This window comes from Camarhynchus parvulus, unplaced genomic scaffold (genome assembly GCF_901933205.1).
Source record: "Camarhynchus parvulus unplaced genomic scaffold, STF_HiC, whole genome shotgun sequence".
Lineage (NCBI taxonomy): Eukaryota > Metazoa > Chordata > Aves > Passeriformes > Thraupidae > Camarhynchus > Camarhynchus parvulus.
Window position 1 is genome coordinate 156,591 of NW_022148347.1, and position 19,115 is coordinate 175,705.

The 19,115-nt window shown below is 54.3% G+C and overlaps 2 protein-coding genes and 1 non-coding gene across 3 annotated transcripts; 1 reads left to right on the plus strand and 2 right to left on the minus strand.

Moving 5' to 3' along the window:
* Nucleotides 1-701: 701 nt before the first annotated feature.
* Nucleotides 702-9,707, minus strand: LOC115916576 (E3 ubiquitin-protein ligase TRIM11-like). Its single transcript, XM_030970303.1, is given in 8 exon segments — nt 702-2,070; nt 3,885-3,914; nt 4,447-4,562; nt 5,460-5,482; nt 6,222-6,452; nt 7,157-7,249; nt 8,130-8,710; nt 9,593-9,707. Coding segments are annotated over 7 exon segments (1,632 nt in total). The 5' UTR covers nt 8,598-8,710; nt 9,593-9,707; the 3' UTR covers nt 702-1,399.
* TRNAV-CAC lies at nt 9,189-9,261 on the minus strand. The gene has a single exon. It is a non-coding gene; the product is annotated as a tRNA-Val (tRNA).
* A 198-nt stretch (nt 9,708-9,905) lies between the features above and the next one.
* LOC115916575 (E3 ubiquitin-protein ligase TRIM41-like) lies at nt 9,906-18,893 on the plus strand. Its single transcript, XM_030970302.1, is given in 7 exon segments — nt 9,906-11,135; nt 11,909-12,004; nt 14,184-14,414; nt 16,108-16,130; nt 16,295-16,422; nt 16,895-16,977; nt 16,979-18,893. Coding segments are annotated over 7 exon segments (1,896 nt in total). The 5' UTR covers nt 9,906-10,265; the 3' UTR covers nt 17,444-18,893.
* The last annotated feature ends 222 nt before the right edge of the window (nt 18,894-19,115 follow it).

Here is a 19,115-nt window from a genome sequence, read left to right on the forward strand (position 1 = left end):
ATTGGGTGTGAGCGGATAAATCGGGTTTGCGTGGATCAATAAAGCGAAAATTGGGTGTGAGCGGATAAATCGGGTTTGCGTGGATCAATAAAGCGAAAATTGGGTGTGAGCGGCTGGGGAGGAGGAAGCTCAGCGAGGTTTCCTCATCCCGCGTGGATTTTCCTGATTTATCTCCCAGAGACTCAAAAATCCAGAGGAAATCCGGGGCGGGGAGGCGTGCTTTTATTTGAGAAAAATAAAATACAAAAAAAACCCACAAAACGTCCTTTTATTTCAGAAAAATAAAACACAAAAAAACCCCCACAAAACGACCTTTTATTTGAGAAAAATAAAATTACGAACGTCAGGAATGTGGACACCGCCCCCAAACTGGGGGGTGAAGGGCTCAGGACGCTCCCTGGACAAAAAACATTTCGGTGTTGGGATCTCTGCTGGTCCGAGCGACCCCGAGATAAGTCAGAAAATCTCTTTTCTCAGCCAAGAAGGGGTCAGAGCTCTTCATTTCTCATTCTCAAGGTTGTTTATTGTATTTTATCTATAAATTTTTTTCTCCTGTCCAGCCGAGGTCCTCTCAGCAGGACAGTCAGAGGCACTCTGCGGTGTTATCGTTTTATACAAAAAAACGGCAATATTTACATACACACTGTTTAAAACTACAATATTCAAATATACAATATTTACAGCGACTTTCCAATACCTGTGTTAGACAGCGAGTTTCTACTCTAAACCAATCACAGCAGAAGATGCAGGCCAAGAAGAAGAAGGACACACCCAGATTCCACCATCTTGCCCCATTCTAAAAACCCCAAAAATCTATTTTTTTTTCACCCCGTGATAGATTTGCTATAATTCTACTTAAATATTCATGGCTTGTAATTCTTCATATAAAAGGCTGATAATTGTTTTTTTCTAAGGGCCAAATCAAAGGCACGGGGGTCTTGGGCAGGGGCTCGAGTCCTCCAGGGCAGCCAGAGGAATTTTCTGGGTTCTGAAATTTTGGGAAAAGAGGAAACACTTCGGGAAGGATTCATCCCGCCGATGGCACAACAAGGTAAAAGCTTCACACGCCAAACCGGGCTCCTCCAGGAACCCCGGGCCGATCCTTGGAGCCATCCGATGCCACAGATGTGACAATCGCAGACCTCTCGATGGACACCGAGGGGTGGCACCACCCGGGATTCCTCCCCGCATCCCTCGGGAGCAGACCCGCAGCGAGAACCCGAATCCTGCCCAGCCCAGGGGGGACACGACCCGCCCGACCACCGCCCGCTCCGGGCAGCGCTCGCCGCGCGTCACCTCCAGGGCAGCCAGAGGGATTTCCTGGGTTCTGAAACTTCGGGAAAAGAGGAAACACTTCGGGGGGGATTCATCCCGCCAAGGGCACAACAAGGTAAAAGCGTCACACGCCACTGGAACCTCCGGCCGATCTCGGAGCCATCCCGGACCTCCCAACGGACTCAGAGGGCTGGCATCGCTGGGGATTCATCCCGTCAGGAGCAGATCCGCAGCGAGAACCGAATCCCACCCAGTCCAGGGGGGACACGACCCTCCCGGCCACCGCGCGCTCCGGGCGGCTCTCGCCGCGCGTCACCTCGAGCAGCCGCGCCCCCAAGCCCACCTTGAACCAGGGCAGCAGCCGCTCGCCGTTGAAGGCGGCGCGGGTGTACTCCAGGATGGGCGTCGCCGCCCGGCGCTGAAGAACGCCACCGGCGCCCTCGTAGTCCAGCGCGCACGCGAGGCGCGGCGGCGGCTACAGGCGCAGCGCGGCCTGCGACGTGGCGGTGGAAACGCCTGCAGCGCCCCACACCCTGGCGGGGCTCAGGCTCAGGGGCCCCCGGCGCGAGGACTCCCGCACCACGCCCAGCGCCCACACGCCGCCCTGGCCCACCTCCACCTCCCAGAAATGCCGGCCCGAGGTGAAGCCGCCCCGCGCCAGCACGCAGGGCTCGAAGTCGAAGCGCCCGGGGTGGTCGGGGACGCGGCGCGGCTGGAGCTGCCCCCGCGCCTCCTTGGCGTCGGCGGACAGGTGCAGGTGAGGGTGCGCGGTGTGCGGGTCCAGGGTCAGGGAGGCTGCGGGGAAACGGGGCGGCGGGGGGGTCAGCGTTCTGGAAAATGCCATTCTGAGAAAGGGGGGAAATCCCCTGAAAATGCCCCGAAAAATGCCCCAAAAATGCCATTCTGGAAAAGGGGGGAAATCCCCTGAAAATGCCCCGAAAAATGCCCCAAAAATGCCATTCTGGAAAAGGGGGAAAATCCCCTGAAAATGCCCTGAAAAATGCCCCAAAAATGCCATTCTGGAAAAGGGGGGAAATCCCCTGAAAATGCCCCGAAAATGCCCCGAAAATGCCATTCTGAAAAGGGGGGAAATCCCCTGAAAATGCCCCGAAAAATGCCCCAAAATGCCATTCTGAAAAAGGGGGAAATCCCCTGAAAATGCCCTGAAAATGCCCCAAAATGCCAATGCCCCCAAAAATGCCATTCTGAAAAAGGGGGGAAATCCCCTGAAAATGCCCTTGAAAAACCCCCAAAAATGCCATTCTGAAAATGCCCTGAAAAATGCCCCAAAAATGCCATTCTGGAAAAGGGGGGAAATCCCCTGAAAATGCCCTGGAAAAACCCCCAAAAATGCCATTCTGAAAAAGGGGGGAAATCCCCTGAAAATCCCCTCCTGAAAAAGGGGGAAATCCCCTGAAAATGCCCTGAAAAATGCCCCAAAAATGCCATTCTGGAAAAGGGGGAAATCCCCTGAAAATGCCCCGAAAAATGCCCCAAAAATGCCATTCTGGAAAAGGGGGAAATCCCCTGAAAATGCCCCCAAAAATGCCCTTCTGAAAAAGGGGGGAAATCCCCTGAAAATGCCCTGGAAAAACCCCCAAAAATGCCATTCTGAAAAAGGGGGGAAATCCCCTGAAAATGCCCCGAAAAATGCCCCAAAAATGCCATTCTGGAAGAAGTGCGAAAATCCCCCGAAAATGCCCCAAAAATGCCAAAGGAAATAAGCCCCCCAAAAATGCCATTCTGGAAAAGGGGGAAAATCCCCTGAAAATGCCCCCTGAAAATGCCCCGAAAAATGCCCCAAAAATGCCATTCTGAGAAAGGGGGGAAATCCCCTGAAAAACCCCCAAAAATGCCATTCTAGAAAAGGGGGGAAATCCCCTGAAAATGCCCTGGAAAAACCCCCAAAAATGCCATTCTGAAAAAGGGAAAAATTGTCTGGAAAATCCTCTGAAAAAGGGGAAAAAAACCCTGAAAAATCCATTATATTATATTATATTATATTTTATTATATTATATTATATTATATTATATTATATTATATTATATTATATTATATTATATTATATTATATTATATTATATTATATTATATTATATTATATTAGATATAATATTATAAAAATATATTCACTTCTGTTCTATTCTATTATATTAATATATTATCAGAAAATATAATAATATAATAATGATATTGATGATGATAGATTAATAATAATGATAATGATAATAACAATAATAATAATGATAATGATAATGATAATGATAATGATAATAATAATAATAATAATAATAATAATAATAATAATAATAATAATAATAATAATAGTAATAATTTCATGGGACCTCGAAAATCCCACAGGGGCAGTCGGGAGGGTGGGGACGCTCCTGTGCCCGCCCAGCACAGGAAGGACGGGGCAGGTTTGGGATTAAAGTCCCTGGAAAATCCCTCCCCACCCCACCCCGTCCCAAAATGCGGAATTCCCGGGCCGGGGAAGGGAGGAAAATGCTCTTTTTTGGGGATATTTCGGGGCTCGCGCACAGCCAGGGTGTGACCCTCGGTGTCCCCTCCCACAAACCCAAATCCTGAATTTCCTGCCCCAAACTCACCCGGCTCCTGCAGCAGGAACATGAGGCTGTCTGGGGAGAGAGAGAATCCGGGGATTGGGGGTCAAAAATCACCTTCCCAGCAAACTCATCCCAGGATTTAGGGATTTATCCCCGCTCTGTCCTCTCCTGGGCTCTTCTAATCTGTGGGACCCGATTTTCCCACCAGCCGCCCCAAATCTGATTTTTGGGCGAGACCTGGGCTGGTTTTTCCCTCCTCTGCAATTCCCAGCTGGTTTTGGAGCAGGAAAAACCTCAGGGAAAACCTCAGGTGAACAGTTCCTGGATATCTCCCAAAAACCCCTCATTTCTGCCAGGAATCCCACAAAATAACCAAAATTATCCCAGATATCCCACGAAATAACCCCATTTCTGTCAGGTATCCCAAAAATGAACCCCAGGTATCTCACAAAATAACCAAATTTCTGCCAGGAATCCCACAAAATAACCAAATTTATTCCAGGTGTCTCACAAAATAACCCCGTTTTTGACAGGTATCCCCCAAAGCGACCCCGTTTCTCCCAGATTTTGCCCCATTCCTCCTGGGCCTCCCACCCAGTCCCACCTTGGCATCTCCTCAAGGTGCCCCTCACCAGGATGTTCCTCTGGACAAAATCCTCCAGGCTCCTCTCCAGCTCGGGGGAGATCTCGGCCGGGGGGTGGAACCTCATCCTCTCACAGCTGCCAAAAAGGGGCAAAAATTGGGGGAAAATGGGGCAAAAATGGGGAAAAAGCGGGGCAAAAAATGGGGGAAAATGGGGCAAAAAAGGGGGAAAAAAGGAAAAAAAAAGGGGGGCAAAAAAAGGGAAAAAAAAGGGGTGAAACTCCCCAATCCAATGGTTCATTTTATTCTCATTAAATACCCTCCCAGGAGCAATAAACATTAAATAAAATACTAAATAAAAACATTAAATAAAATACTAAATGAAACATTAAATAAAATATTAAGTAAAACATTAAATTAAATATTGAATAAAATATTAAATAAAATACTAAACAAACTATTAAATTAAATACTAAATAAAATACTAAATGAAATATTAAATAAAATATTAAACAAAATATTAAATAAAATATTAAACAAAATATTAAATAAAATACTAAACAAAATATTAAATTAAATACTAAATAAAATACTAAATAAAATATTTTCCCTGCCTTTCCTGGGCAGTTTCCTCCCCCCCAGACCCAAATTCCTGAGCCCAAAGGGTTTGGGGGAATTGGGGGGGGGGGGGTGGGGGGGGGGGTGGGGTGAATTTGAGGGAATTTGGGTGGGAATTTGGGGTGGGAATTTGGGGGAATTTGGGTGGGAATTTGAGGGGAATTTGGGTGGGAATTTGGGGGGGGGGGGGGGGGGGGGGGGGGGGGGGGGGGGGGGGGGGGGGGGGGGGGGGGGGGGGGGGGGGGGGGGGGGGGGGGGGGGGGGGGGGGGGGGGGGGGGGGGGGGGGGGGGGGGGGGGGGGGGGGGGGGGGGGGGGGGGGGGGGGGGGGGGGGGGGGGGGGGGGGGGGGGGGGGGGGGGGGGGGGGGGGGGGGGTGGGGGGAATCTCACCCAGAGGTGGAGAAGGAGCTGCCTCACCTGTCCAGGAGCTGTTGGATGTCCTGAAGGTGGGAGGAGAGAGGAGATGGTTAGAGAGGAGGAACAACGAGTTGAGGTCCTTCAAATCCCGAGATCAAAGAACTCCAGCCTGGTTTGGGTTGGAGGGGTTTTGGGGAATTTTTTTTTAATTTTTTGTGGGTTTTTGGAGATTTTTTTGTGATTTTTCAGTGATTTGGGGGGAGGTTGGTGGGATTTTGGAGGCTTTTTGGGGTGTTTTGGGGGATTTTTGGGGGGGAATTCTTGTGGATTTTGGGGGGATTTTTTGGGGTAGATTTTGGGGATTTTGGGGGGATTTTGGGGGATTTATTTGGGGGATTTTAGGGGATATATTTGGGTAGATTTGGGGGGTTTGAGGGGGATTTTGTGGATTTTTTGTGGGGGAATTCTTGTGGATATTTTTGGTAGATTTTGGGAGGTTTTTCTGGGGAATTCTTGTGGATTTTTGGATGGATTCTTTGGGGTAGATTTTGGGTGGATTTACTTGGGGTAGATTTTGGGGGATTTATTTGGGTAGATTTGGGGTTTTTTTGGGGGGGATTTTGGGGGTTTTCGGGGGGGATTTGGGGGGATTTTGGCGGGTTTTGGGGGATCCATCCTAATGCACTTCCCACAGGTGTCCCAGCTCTGTCCCACCCGGGCTGTGTCAGTGACACCAGGGGGGAGCCCCTGAGGGGACGATTTTGCTGCTGAATCTTGAATTTCATTTATTTCCCCCCTTTTTCCCCTCCCGGGGGCTCCCACCTGCAGGAATCGGCTCGGGGGCTGCTGGAATTTCCCCTCCATCTCCCAGATGAGCGTGTCCAGCTGCGACAACTCCTCCGAGACCTTTCCCACCGCCTGGGCCCGCGCCCGGCCCGCGGCCGCCTCCAGGTCCCCGAGCTGCGCCAGCAGGAGGCGCTGCTGCTCCTCCAGGGAGCGCCGCAGCTCCTGGAACTCCCGCGCCAGGCGCTGCCCCTCGCCCCGCGCCCTGTCCTGGGGGAAAAAACGCGGATTTTGGGGTTGGCTTTTTATGGTATTGAAATGAATGTTGTGGTGATGTTCATCACGTCGGGGTCACCGCTGCTGCTCCTCCAGGGAGCGCCGCAATTTGCGGAACTCCCGCGCCAGGCGCTGCCCCGAGCCCCGCGTCCTGTCCGGGGTGAAAAACGCAGATTTTGGGATTGGCTTTTCGGGTATTAAAATGAATGTTGTGGTGATGTTCCTTTTGGGAAGTCTGAGCCTCTCAGGTACCTCAGAAATGGGGAAAAAGAGAGGGAAATTGGGATAAAAAGGAGGCAATGTCCTCCAAAAATCTGAGAGCCCCCAGGGGAATGCCCCATGGCCTCTCCCTTAATTTGAATAAAGCAAAAAAAGACTCTTCTGTCTCCTTTTTGGGCACAAACCTCGGGTGTTTGTGGGTTAATTTTCCTGTCTCCTTTTTGGGCACAAACCTCTGGTGTTTGTGGGTTAATTTTCCTGTCTCCTTTTTGGGCACAAACCTCGGGTGTTTGTGGATTTTCCTGACCACTCCCTCCCCTCCCTCCCCTCGTTATCTCCCCGGCGCAGCCCCAGCTGAACCCAACTGATAAACCCAACGCTCCGTGAGCCAAATTCGGGAGGTTTGGCCTCAAAACAGCGCTGGGCCAGAGGGAGGGACCCCAACCCCAGATCCAACCCGGCCCCCGAGCTGCTCCCACCAGGTGCAGGCTCCTCCAGGCGCCGGATTTTCGGCTTTCCAGGAATTTTTCTCTCTCCTCCTTCAGCGCCTGGAGGCAGCTCTGGATCTGCTCCTGCAGGGAAGCAAAAAGTGAACTCCGAGGGGCTGAAAAAATTCTGTTTTCCCACCAAAATTTCCTCTATCCCTCGTCTGAGATGGGAGAACCTGATATAATAACAATAATAATAATAATAATAATAATAATAATAATAATAATAATAATAATAATAATTTTTTTTTTTCCCAAGAAGGAGCGAGGAGCTGAGCCGGAGCCAGCCTCCCGTCCAGGGAGGGCTGGGAGCCCCAGATAAGAGAGATTTCCCCACCCCTGGCTGTCCCCATCCCCAGAGTGGCACAGTCAGGGATGTCCCTGTCCCCTGGCTGTCCCCATTGCCCGGCTGTCCCCATCCCAGTGTCCCCATCCCATCCCGAGTGTCCCCCGAGTGTCCCCGGGCTCTCACCCGGTACTCCTGGTGTCCCCATCCTGAGTGTCCCCTGGCTGTCCCCATTGTCCAGCTGTCCCCATCCCAGTGTCCCCATCCCAGTGTCCCCATCCCAGTGTCCCCATCCCATCCCGAGTGTCCCCCGAGTGTCCCCGGGCTCTCACCCGGTACTCCTGGTGTCCCCATCCCAGCGTCCCCATCCCAGTGTCCCCATCCCAGTGTCCCCCGACTCTCACCCGGTACTCCTGGTGTCCCCATCCCAGTGTCCCCATCCCAGTGTCCCCATCCCAGTGTCCCCATCCCGGTGTCCCCATCCCGAGTGTCCCCATCCCAGTGTCCCCGGGCTCTCACCCGGTACTCCTGGTGTCCCCATCCCGAGTGTCCCCATCCCGGTGTCCCCATCCCAGTGTCCCCATCCCAGTGTCCCCATCCCGAGTGTCCCCATCCCGGTGTCCCCATCCCAGTGTCCCCATCCCAGTGTCCCCATCCCGAGTGTCCCCGGGCTCTCACCCGGTACTCCCGCGCCGCCTCCTCGGCCGGCACCACCCGGTGCTGCTCCCGCTGTCCCGGCCCCGGGTGTCCCCGCGCGCACTCGGGGCACAGCAGCGCCCGCTCCTCGCGGCAGAAGAGCCGCAGCGGCTCCCGGTGCCGCCCGCACACGGAGCCCGGTCCCGGCGGCCCCGGCGGCGCCGCCCGCAGCAGCCCCGGGAGCAGCTCCCGGGCGATGCCCGCGATGTGCCCGAGCTCCCGGCTGGGTCGGAGGCTGCTCCCGCCCGGGGCCGCGTCCCGGCACTGCGGGCAGCACAGCGGCCCCGCCGCCGCCGCCGCCGCCGCGCCGGGGCTCGGCCCGCAGCGCTCCACGCAGCCCCGGCAGAAGTTGTGGCCGCAGCGCAGCGAGACGGGGTCGCGGAACAGCTCCAGGCACACCGGGCACGAGGCGGCGGCGCGGAGCTGCTCGGCGGCGCTGGGAACCGCCATGCCTGCAGGAGGAGGAGGAGGAGGAGGGTGTGCTTCCTCCCTCTGGGATCCTGGATTTGGCGGAGGAGGAGGAGGAGGAGGAGGAGGAGGGTGTGCTTCCTCCCTCTGGGATCCTGGATTTGGCGGAGGAGGAGGAGGAGGAGGAGGAGGAGGAGGGTGTGCTTCCTCCCTCTGGGATCCTGGATTTTGGGGAGGAAGAACAGGAGGGTGTGAGGGATGCTGCATATCGGGGGTGAAGAAGAGGAGGATGCACTGGGAGCTGGATATTTGGGATGAGGAGGAGGGTGTACTTCCTCCCTCGGGGGTGCTGGGACCTGGGGATGAGGAGGAGGAGGAGGGAGTGCTTCCTCCCTCGGGGATCCTGGGGATGAAGAACAGGAGGGTGTGAGGGATGATGGATTTTTGGGGATGATGAAGGAAAGTTTGGCTGGAGAAGGCAGGGAGGGAAGCAGAGCTGAGATTCGAAATTACACCCAGAAAAGTGATGGAAAGAAGGGCTGAGATGAGCCGAAAGTGCCGGAGCGAGGGGCAAAAATAAGGGGAAAAAGGGGGAAAAAGAGAGGGAAGAAGTGACGGCAAGGAAAAGAGAAGTGTTTCTGCCCGGTTTCGAACCGGGGACCTTTCGCGTGTGAGGCGAACGTGATAACCACTACACTACAGAAACGCTGAGCCTCGGCCGCCGCGCCGGCACGGAAAACCGCGGCGAAAAAAGGGGATTTTGGTCAAAAAGGGAAAAACTACCTGAGAGAGACCGGGACAGGGACCAGGATAGCGAAAACTGCGGCGAAAATGGGAGATTTTGGGCAAAAAGGGAAAAATACCTGAGCGAGGGTCCAGAGCGGGACTGGGATCGGGAAAACCGCGGAGAAAAAGGGAGATTTTGGGTAAAAAGGGAAAAAAATACCTGAGAGAGACCGGGACCGGGACAGGAACCGGGACCGGAACCGGGACCGGGACAACCGCGGAGAAAAAGGGAGATTTCTGGTAAAAAATACCTGAGAGAGAGTCCAGAGCGGGACAGGAACCGGGACCGGGACAAGAACCTGGACCAGAACCGGAACCAGAACCGGGACCGGGGGGCTCGGAGCGCCCGGGCCGCGCTGGGGGCGGGGAAACCCGCCAATGCCCCGCCCCCGACTCCGCCCTCAACCCCGCCCCGCCGCTCCAGTCCTCCAAGACCAACGAGTCGCGTGGGTAGACAAACACAAGCGGAAGCGGCACGGCCTAAAATTCCGGCGTTGCTCGGCAACCGGAGCCACTTCCTGTCCCATTAGGCGGGAAGGGGTGGTGTCTCAACCGGAAGGCGGAAGTTCCGCGGCCTTTCCCGTCTGTGGCGGAGCCGCCGCCGGGCGAGCGCGGCCCGGGAGGAACCGGAGGGAACCGGGAAGAACCGGGAGGAACCGAGCAGGACCCAGCGAGCACCGAGCGGGCACCGAGCGGCTCCTCCAGCACCGTGAGAGCGCGGGGGCACCGCGGCGGCGAGGCCCGGTGAGGAGGCCCGGTGAGGCCTAGCGGGGCCCGGTGAGGCCTAGCGGGGCCCGGTGAGGCCTAGCGGGGTCCGGTGAGGCCTAGCGGGGCCTGGCCCGGGCCGGGGGGGCTGAATCGGGAGGAAGAGGAGGAAGAAGAGGAGGAAGAAGAGGAGGAGAGGGAGGAAGGCGCCCCCCGGGCATGGCGGCGCCGCTGGCGCTGGGCGGCCCCGGTTCCCTGCGGCCGGACCCGGTGGAGACGCTGCAGGAGGAGGCGATCTGCGCCATCTGCCTCGATTACTTCGCCGACCCGGTGTCCATCGGCTGCGGGCACAACTTCTGCCGCGGCTGCATCTCCCGACTGTGGGCCCGCGGGGGCGGCGGAGCCGAGCCCGGCCCGGAGCGCCCCGAGCGCGAGGAGGAGGAAGAGGAGGAGGAGGAGGAAGAGGAGGAGGAAGAGCTGGAGGAAGACGAGCTGGACGTAGAGCAGGAGGAGGAGGAGGAGGAGGAGGACGGCGTGGAGGAGGAGGAAGACGATGATATGTGGGAGGAGGAGGAGGAGGAGGACGAGGAGGAGGAAGGCGAGCTGTGGGGAGACCCGGCTGAGGATGAGGAGGAGGATGAGGAGGAAGAAGGCGGCGCGGCCTGGGCCGAGGGCGCGGAGGGGAGCGGGCTGTACTTGGGCTACGACGAGGACGTGATGGAGGAGGACGTGGAGGAGGAGGAGGAGGAGGCGGAGGACGAGGAGGATGACGAGGAGGAGGATGAGGACGATGGCGAGGAAGGCCCCGCCGCCTTCACCTGCCCGCAGTGCCGCAAATCCTTCTCGCAGCGCAGCTTCCGGCCCAACCTGCAGCTGGCCAACATGGTGCACATCATCCGGCAGCTGCAGCCGGGCCCCGCGGCCGGCCCCGCGCCCGGCGGGCCCCCCGAGCTCTGCCCCGCGCACCGCGAGCCCCTCAAGCTCTTCTGCGAGCAGGACCTGGCGCCCATCTGCGTGGTGTGCCGCGAGGCGCGCGGGCACCGGCAGCACAGCGTGCTGCCGCTCGACGAGGCGCTGCAGGAGTGCAAGGTGCGGGGATTTAATGGGGTTTTATAGGGTTTGTTTGGGGTTTGTTTGGGGTTTAATGAGGTTTGTTTGGGGTTTGGGTGGTGTGCAGGGAGGCACGGTGCACAAACAGCGCAGCACAGCGTGCTGCCGCTCGACGAGGCGCTGCAGGAGTGCAAGGTACCGGGGATTTAATGGGGTTTAATGGGGTTTAATGGGGTGTTTGGGGTTTAATGGGGTTTGTTTGGGGTTTAATGGGGTTTGTTTGGGGTTTGGGTGGTGTGCAGGGAGGCACGGTGCACAAACAGCGCAGCGCTGCCGCTCGACGAGGCGCTGCAGGATGCAAGGTGTGGGAAAGAGAAATTTGGGGCAATTGTAGGTTTTTTGGGGTTTTTTGGGGGGCTCGGTTTGGGGGTTCCAGGCGCGGTGCCGCTCGACGAGGCGCTGCACGAGTGCGAGGTGAAAGGGGAATTTTAGGTTTTTGGGGGAGTTTAGAGGGATTTTAGGGGTTTGGGGGTTGTGGTTTTTTTTGTGGTTTGGGGTGGTTTTGGGGCTGTTTTGGGGAGGTTTTGGGGCTGTTTTGGGGAGGTTTTGGGGGTGGTTTTGGGGAGGTTTTTGGGGGTGGTTTTGGGGAGGTTTTTGGGGGTGTTTTTGGGGGGAGTTTGGGGGATTTTGTTTGGGGGTTTTAGGCAAGGTGCTGCGGGACGGCAGGGTCAGGGGGATTTGGGGGGATTTGGGGGGATTTGGGGTTTTTCTGGGGAGCGGAATGCCCGGATCTGAGCCCTCCCCTCCCTCAGAGCAAGCTGCAGAGCCACCTGGAGCCGCTGCGGAGGCAGCTGGAGGCCGTGCTGAGGCAGAAATGCAGCGAGGAGGAGAAAATCTCCCTGCTCAGGGTGAGCTCCGCGCGGCTCCACCGCGTCCCAGCCCCAAAGCAGCGTGCGGGGCGCTCAGATCCCATTTCTGACCCCTTTTATCCCTTTCCAGCCAGTGCCAGGGCATTAAAATCCCATTTCTGCCCCGTTTTATCCTTTTATCCCTTTCCAGCCCCAAAGCAGCGTGCGGGGCGCTCAGATCCCATTTCTGCCCCGTTTTATCCCTTTCCAGCCAGTGCCAGGGCATTAAAATCCCCTTTTCTGCTCCTTTTTATCCCTTTCCAGCCCAAAACACAGTGCGGGGCGCTCAGATCCCATTTCTGCCCCGTTTTATCCTTTTATCCCTTTCCAGCCCCAAAAACAGTCCCAGCGCACTCAAATCCCCTTTTCTGCCCCATTTTATCCCTTCCCAACCAGTGCCAGGGCATTAAAATCCCCTTTTCTGCTCCTTTTTATACCTTTCCAGCCCAAAACACAATCCCAGGGCACTCAAATCCCATTTCTGCCTCTTTTTATCCCTTTCCAGCCCCAAAAAAACAGTCCCAGAGCACTCAAATCCCATTTTCTGCCCCATTTTATCCCTTCCCAACCCAAAACACAATCCCAGAGCACTCAGATCCCATTTCTGCCCCTTTTTATCCCTTCCCAACCCAAAACACAATCCCAGAGCACTCAGATCCCATTTCTGCCCCATTTTATCCCTTTCCCAACTTGATTAATGGCGCTGGGATTATGGGCGTGGAGTTGGTTAAAAATGTGCAGCATCAAAAATTCAGAGTTTGGGGTTTTTAGAATATTTTTAGGAATAATTTATTTTAGATTTTTTAATAATTTTTTTAAAATTTTTAAATATTTTTTTTAGAAATAAATTTAGGATATAGAAATAAATCTGAGGCGTGGTGGAGGGTTTAGGATGGAGCCAGATTGTTCTTTTTTACCTTTTTCTTCCTTTTTCTCCATGGGTTTGGGGGATATTTTATAATTGGACAGAAAAGTCCACACTGCTGACTTTGAGTGATCCATTTTTGGGTTAAAAAGGGAAATTAATTTAGGTGTCGTTTCTTAATTGGATAGTTTGGCCTTAAAATCCCTTGTACCGAGAGATAATTGGCTATTTTGTGCTTTTTAATGAAAAATCTGCAGAATTTGTGATAGTGAGGCTGTTTGGCTGATAAACAATTATAAACACCCGAGTCAGAATTATTAATTCCTGTCTGAATTATTAATTCCTGTCTGAATTATTAATTACTGTCTGAATTATTAATTCCTGTCTGAATTACTAATTCCTGTCTGAAGTGTCCAGCCCAGAGTGTTTTCTCTGGGGTTGAGGAGGGGAGAATTGGGGTTAAAAGGCAGGAAATTGGGGCTCGAAGGAGTGGAAATTTGCTGGAAATCGTCGCTCCAACGCAGAAATTTGGTGTGAAAAGGCTGGAAATTGTTACTGAAGGAGCAGAAATTTGGTGGGAAAGAGATGGAAATTGTTACTGAAGGAGCAGAAATTTGGTGTGAAAAGGCTGGAAATCAGCGCTCCAACCGTGGAAATCATTGCTCCAACACAAATTTGGTGTGAAAGAGATGGAAATTGTTATTGAAGGAGCAGAAATTTGCTGGAAATTGTTATTGAAGGAGCGGAAATTTGGTGTGAAAAGGCTGGAAATTGTTACTGAAGGAGCAGAAATTTGGTGTAAAAGAGATGGAAATTGTTATTGAAGGAGCAGAAATTTGCTGGAAATCGTTGCTCCGACACAAATTTGGTGTGAAAAGGCTGGAAATTGTTATTGAAGGAGCGGAATTTTGGTGTGAAAAGGCTGGAAATCAGCGCTCCAAGGCGGAATTTTGGTGTGAAAAGGCTGGAAATCAGCACTCCAAGCCTGGAAATCGTTGCTCCAAGGCAGAAATTTGGTGTGAAAAGGCTGGAAATTGTTACTGAAGGAGCGGAATTTTGGTGGTAAAAGGCTGGAAATCGTTGCTCCAACACAAATTTGGTGTGAAAGAGATGGAAATTGTTATTGAAGGAGTGGAAATTTGGTTATTGAAGGAGCGGAATTTTGGTGGTAAAAGGCTGGAAATCAGCGCTCCAACACAAATTTGGTGTGAAAAGGCTGGAAATCAGCACTCCAACACAAATTTGGTGTGAAAAGGCTGGAAATCAGCGCCCCAACCCAAACCTCCCCACTGAGCGCCGCCTCGCTGCCCGCAGGAGCAGATGCAGGCCGAGGTGCAGGAGCTCGAGGCCGATTTCGAGGAGCTGCAGCGCTTCCTGGCCGGGGAGCAGCTGCTGCTGCTGCGGCAGCTGCAGGAGCGGCACCAGGCGCTGCAGGCGCGGCAGCAGCGCAACCTGAGCGCCCTGCAGGAGCGCGCGGCCGCGCTGCAGCGCCTCATCGGCGAGGCCGAGGCTGCGGGCAGGCAGGACGGGCTGCAGCTGCTCAAGGTGGGGGGAACTGGGAGAACTGGGGGAACTGGGGGAACTGGGGATACTGGGGGAACTGGGGATACTGGGATAAACTGGGGGAACTGGGGAGACTGGGGGAACTGGGGATACTGGGGATACTGGGGAGACTGGGATAAACTGGGGAGACTGGGGGAACTGGGGGAACTGGGATAAATTGGGGATACTGGGATAAACTGGGGGAACTGGGGAGACTGGGGGAACTGGGATTGGGGTCTGGGGAAACTGGGGGAACTGGGGATACTGGGGAGACTGGGATAAACTGGGGAGACTGGGATAAACTGGGGGAACTGGGGAGACTGGGGGAACTGGGGGAACTGGGATAAACTGGGATAAACTGGGGGAACTGGGGATACTGGGGGAACTGGGGATAGTGGGGATACTGGGGGAACTGGGAGAATTGGGATAAACTGGGGGAACTGGGATAAACTGGGGGAACTGGGGGAACTGGGGATACTGGGATAAACTGGGGGAACTGGGAGAATTGGGATAAACTGGGGGAACTGGGGAGACTGGGGGAACTGGGGATAGTGGGGAGACTGGGATAAACTGGGGGAACTGGGATTGGGGTCTGGGGGAACTGGGGATACTGGGGGAACTGGGGATACTGGGGGAACTGGGGATACTGGGATAAACTGGGGGAACTGGGGAGACTGGGGGAACTGGGGATAGTGGGGATACTGGGGGAACTGGGATAAACTGGGGATAGTGGGGATACTGGGGGAACTGGGAGAACTGGGGATACTGGGGGAACTGGGATTGGGGTCTGGGGAAACTGGGGAAACTGGGGGAACTGGGGATACTGGGGAGACTGGGATAAACTGGGGGAACTGAGAGAACTGGGGATACTGGGATAAACTGGGGGAACTGGGGATACTGGGATACTGGGATAAACTGGGGAGACTGGGATAAACTGGGGGAACTGGGATTTGGGTCTGGGGGAACTGGGATAAACTGGGGGAACTGGGGAGACTGGGGAGACTGGAATAAACTGGGGAGACTGGGATAAACTGGGATAAACTGGGGGAACTGGGGATACTGGGGGAACTGGGGCTACTGGGATAAACTGGGGATAGTGGGGATACTGGGGGAACTGGGGATACTGGGATAAACTGGGGGAACTGGGAGAATTGGGATAAACTGGGGGAACTGGGGAGACTGGGGATACTGGGGAGACTGGGATAAACTGGGGGAACTGGGATAAACTGGGGGAACTGGGATAAACTGGGGTTACTGGGGGAACTGGGATAAACTGGGGGAACTGGGATAAACTGGGACTGGGGGAACTGGGATAAACTGGGGGAACTGGGGAAACTGGGATAAACTGGGGGAACTGGGATTGGGAACTGGGGAGACTGGGATTGGGGTCTGGGGGAACTGGGACTATGGGGTCTGGGAGACTGGGGGAACTGGGATTGAGGGGTGGGAAACTGGGACTGGGGTCTGGGGTGGGCTCCAGCAGCTCCAGGGCTCTGGGGCTCCTTCCAGCCCTTTTTGGGGGAAAAAAGGAGAATTGGAATTGAGGGTTTTTATTTTTATTCCGTGCCTTGGACTCTTCGAGGTCTCCACAGGTGAATTCCCTGACTGGAGTCCCACAGGACCATTAAAATTAAATTTAATTAATCATTAAAATTTTCACTTTTTTCTTTTCCCCTCTCTGTTTGTCACCTGCCAGGACATCAAAGGCACCTTCATCAGGTGAGTCCCCATGCCCAGGAGGGGTTTTGGGGCTGGTTTGGGATATTTGGGGCAGCAGGAAGGATTTTGGGGCTGGTTTGGGATTTTTGGGGCAGCAGAAAGGCCCAGAGGACACCTTGGAGCAGCTGAACCCCAATTTCTGCCGTTTTTTCCCCATTTTTCAGGTGTGAGAACATGAAATTCCAGGAGCCCGAGATGATCCCGGTGGACGTGGGGAGGAAGTTCAGGAATTGTTTCCTGCAGGACGTGGTGATGAGGAAGATGGAAAAGGTCTTCAACAAAGTGCCCCAAGGTGAGGGGAAAGAAGGGGAAATTTTGGGGTTAAAAGAGTGAAAACTGGGGGTTTAAAGGGGTTGGAGTTGAGGGCTGGAGAGGGGAAGACTTGAAGTTGAAGGAGTGAAAATTTGGGGTTAAAGGGGTGAAAATTGGGGGGTTTAAAGAGTTGGAATTGAGGGTTGCAGAGGGGAGAATTTGTCATTTAAAGGAGTGGAAATTTGGGGTTAAAGGGGTGAGAATTGGGGTGAAAAGGCTGGAAATCGGGATTGGAGATTGGGGATTGAAGGGATTGGAAATTGGGGTGAAAAGGGTGGGAATTAGGAATTGGAAATTGGGGGTTAAAGGGAGGAAAATTTGGAAGTTGAAGGGGTGGAAATTTGGTGAAAAGTCAGGAAATTGGAGGCTGAAAGAGTGGAAATTCAGTGTTCAAGGGCTGGAAATCTTTCTGCAAACCCCCAACCCCCCCAACCCCCTGCCCACCCCCGCAGCCGACGTCACCCTGGACCCCTCGACCGCGCACCCGCGGCTCAGCCTGTCCCTGGACCGGCGCAGCGTCCGTCTGTCCGAGCGGGCGCGGAGCCCGGGACGGCGCCCGGCAGCCGCGCCCGGACGGCGGCACCGGCAGCGGTGACCTGTGCGTGCTGGGCTCGCCCGGCTTCACCGGCGGCCGCCACTACTGGGAGGTGGAGGTGGGCGGGCGCCGGGGCTGGGCCGTGGGCGCCGCAGCGAGCGCCCGGGGCCGGCCCCAGAGCGCCCAGAGCGGCCCCGCGGCGCCGCTCAAGCGCGAGATCTGGGCCCTGGGCACCTCGGGCAAGAAGTACCAGGCGCTGACGGCCACGGAGCAGACGGCGCTGGTGCCCGCGGAGCAGCCGAGGAGATTCGGGGTCTACCTGGACTACGAGCGCGGCCAGCTGTGCTTCTACAACGCCGAGAGCATGAGCCACATCCACACCTTCCACATCTGCTGCTGCCGCCAGCGCGTCTTCCCCTTCTTCCGCGTGCTGGCCCGCGGCACCCGCATCAAGATCTGCACCTGATGGGGGCTCAGGAAGGGGGGACGGACTCGGGGCGGCGCAGGTGTTTGGGTCCTGAGGTTCTTGAGGTTCATCTTCTTGCTTCTCTCCATGCTCCCCCCTCCTTCCGCGTGCTGGCCCGCGGCGCCCGCACCGAGATCTGCGCCTGATCGGGGAGATGGACTCGAAATTTCCTGTCAAAGGCCTGAAAATCCTTCCTCCAAAAGGGGTGATGGACTCGGGGCGGCGCGGGTGTTTGGGTCATGAGGTTCTTGAGGTTCTTCGTTTTCCTTCTCTTCTTCATCCTCCTCGTCCTCCTCCCGCCACGGAGCTGGGTCAGCTCAGGGTGGGGAAGTTCCATGGAATTGGGTTTTGGGTTAAAATGGGGAGGATCCGCCACTTTAGAACCGAGTTTGGGTTGAAATGGGGCAGGATCCAGTTTGGAACCGGTTTTGGGTTAAAATGGGGCAGGATCCAGTTTGGAACCGGTTTTGGGTTAAAATGGGGCAGGATCCAGTTTGGAACCGGTTTTGGGTTAAAATGGGGCAGGATCTGCGCCTTTCAAACTGGTTTTGGGATTAATGGGGCAGGATCCGCCCCTTCGGAGCCGGTTTTGGGTTAAAATGGGGCAAGATCTGCCCCTTTGGAACTGGTTTTGTGTTTGCCCCTTTGGAACTGGTTTTGAGTTAAAATGGGGCAAGATCCTCCTCTTTGGAACTGGTTTGGGTGAAAATTGGACAGGATCCGCTCTTTCGGAGCCATTTTTGGGTTAAAATCGAGCAGAATCCGCCCCTGCCCCTCTGGAGCCGTTTTGGGTTAAAATGGGGCAGAATCCGCCCCTTTGGAGCCGTTTTTGGGTTAAATTCGTGCAGAATCTGCCCGTGCTCCTCTGGAACTGTTTTGGGTTAAAATCGAGCAGAATCCGCCCCTTTGGAGCCGGTTTTGGGTTAAAATCGAGCAGAATCCTCCCTTTCAGAGGCGACTGGTTCCAGTTCTGGTCCCGGTTCAGTTCCTGGTGCTGGGAGCTGCTCCCCCCTCCCCCAGTTCAATTTTGGGCCCTCTCCGGGAATTTTCCACATTTGGGACCAAATCCTGTCAGATTGGAGCCTCCCTCCTTTCCCAAAATCCGCATTTTTCGGTGCCTGGATTTTTTGGGATTCAGCCCCAGCCCCGTTCCCGTTCTCCCCCTGCTGTTTTGCTCCTCCCTTTCCCTTTCTTTGCCATTTTTTGGGGGAAAATCCCAGATTTTTGGATTTTCCTCTCCCCTCTGGCACTTTACGGGGTTCCCACCCCGCAGCTCTGGAGCTCCCCGGGTTGGGAATAATTTATTTTAATTTTTATTTTTATTTTTTTCTCCCGTTTTTTAAAATTTCCAGCCGGATCCTTTCCCACCCAGGAGCTCCCCCTCCCCTCACGTTTTTCCCTGAATTTTGGTGGATTTGGGAAATTTCCTTGTTGGCGTTACAGAGCTCGTTCGGGATATTTTTGGCTAAAAAAATGAGAATTAAATGGAGATTTTAGTTTTATGACTTGTCAATAATAAAGAATAAAGAAGTTGTACCAAAGGCAGTTATTTACTTTTAAAAATTAATATCTAGCAATTATTTACTTTTATAAATTAATATTTAGCAGTTATTTACTATTAAAAATTAATATTTAGCAATTATTTACTTTTTAAAATTAATATCTAGCAGTT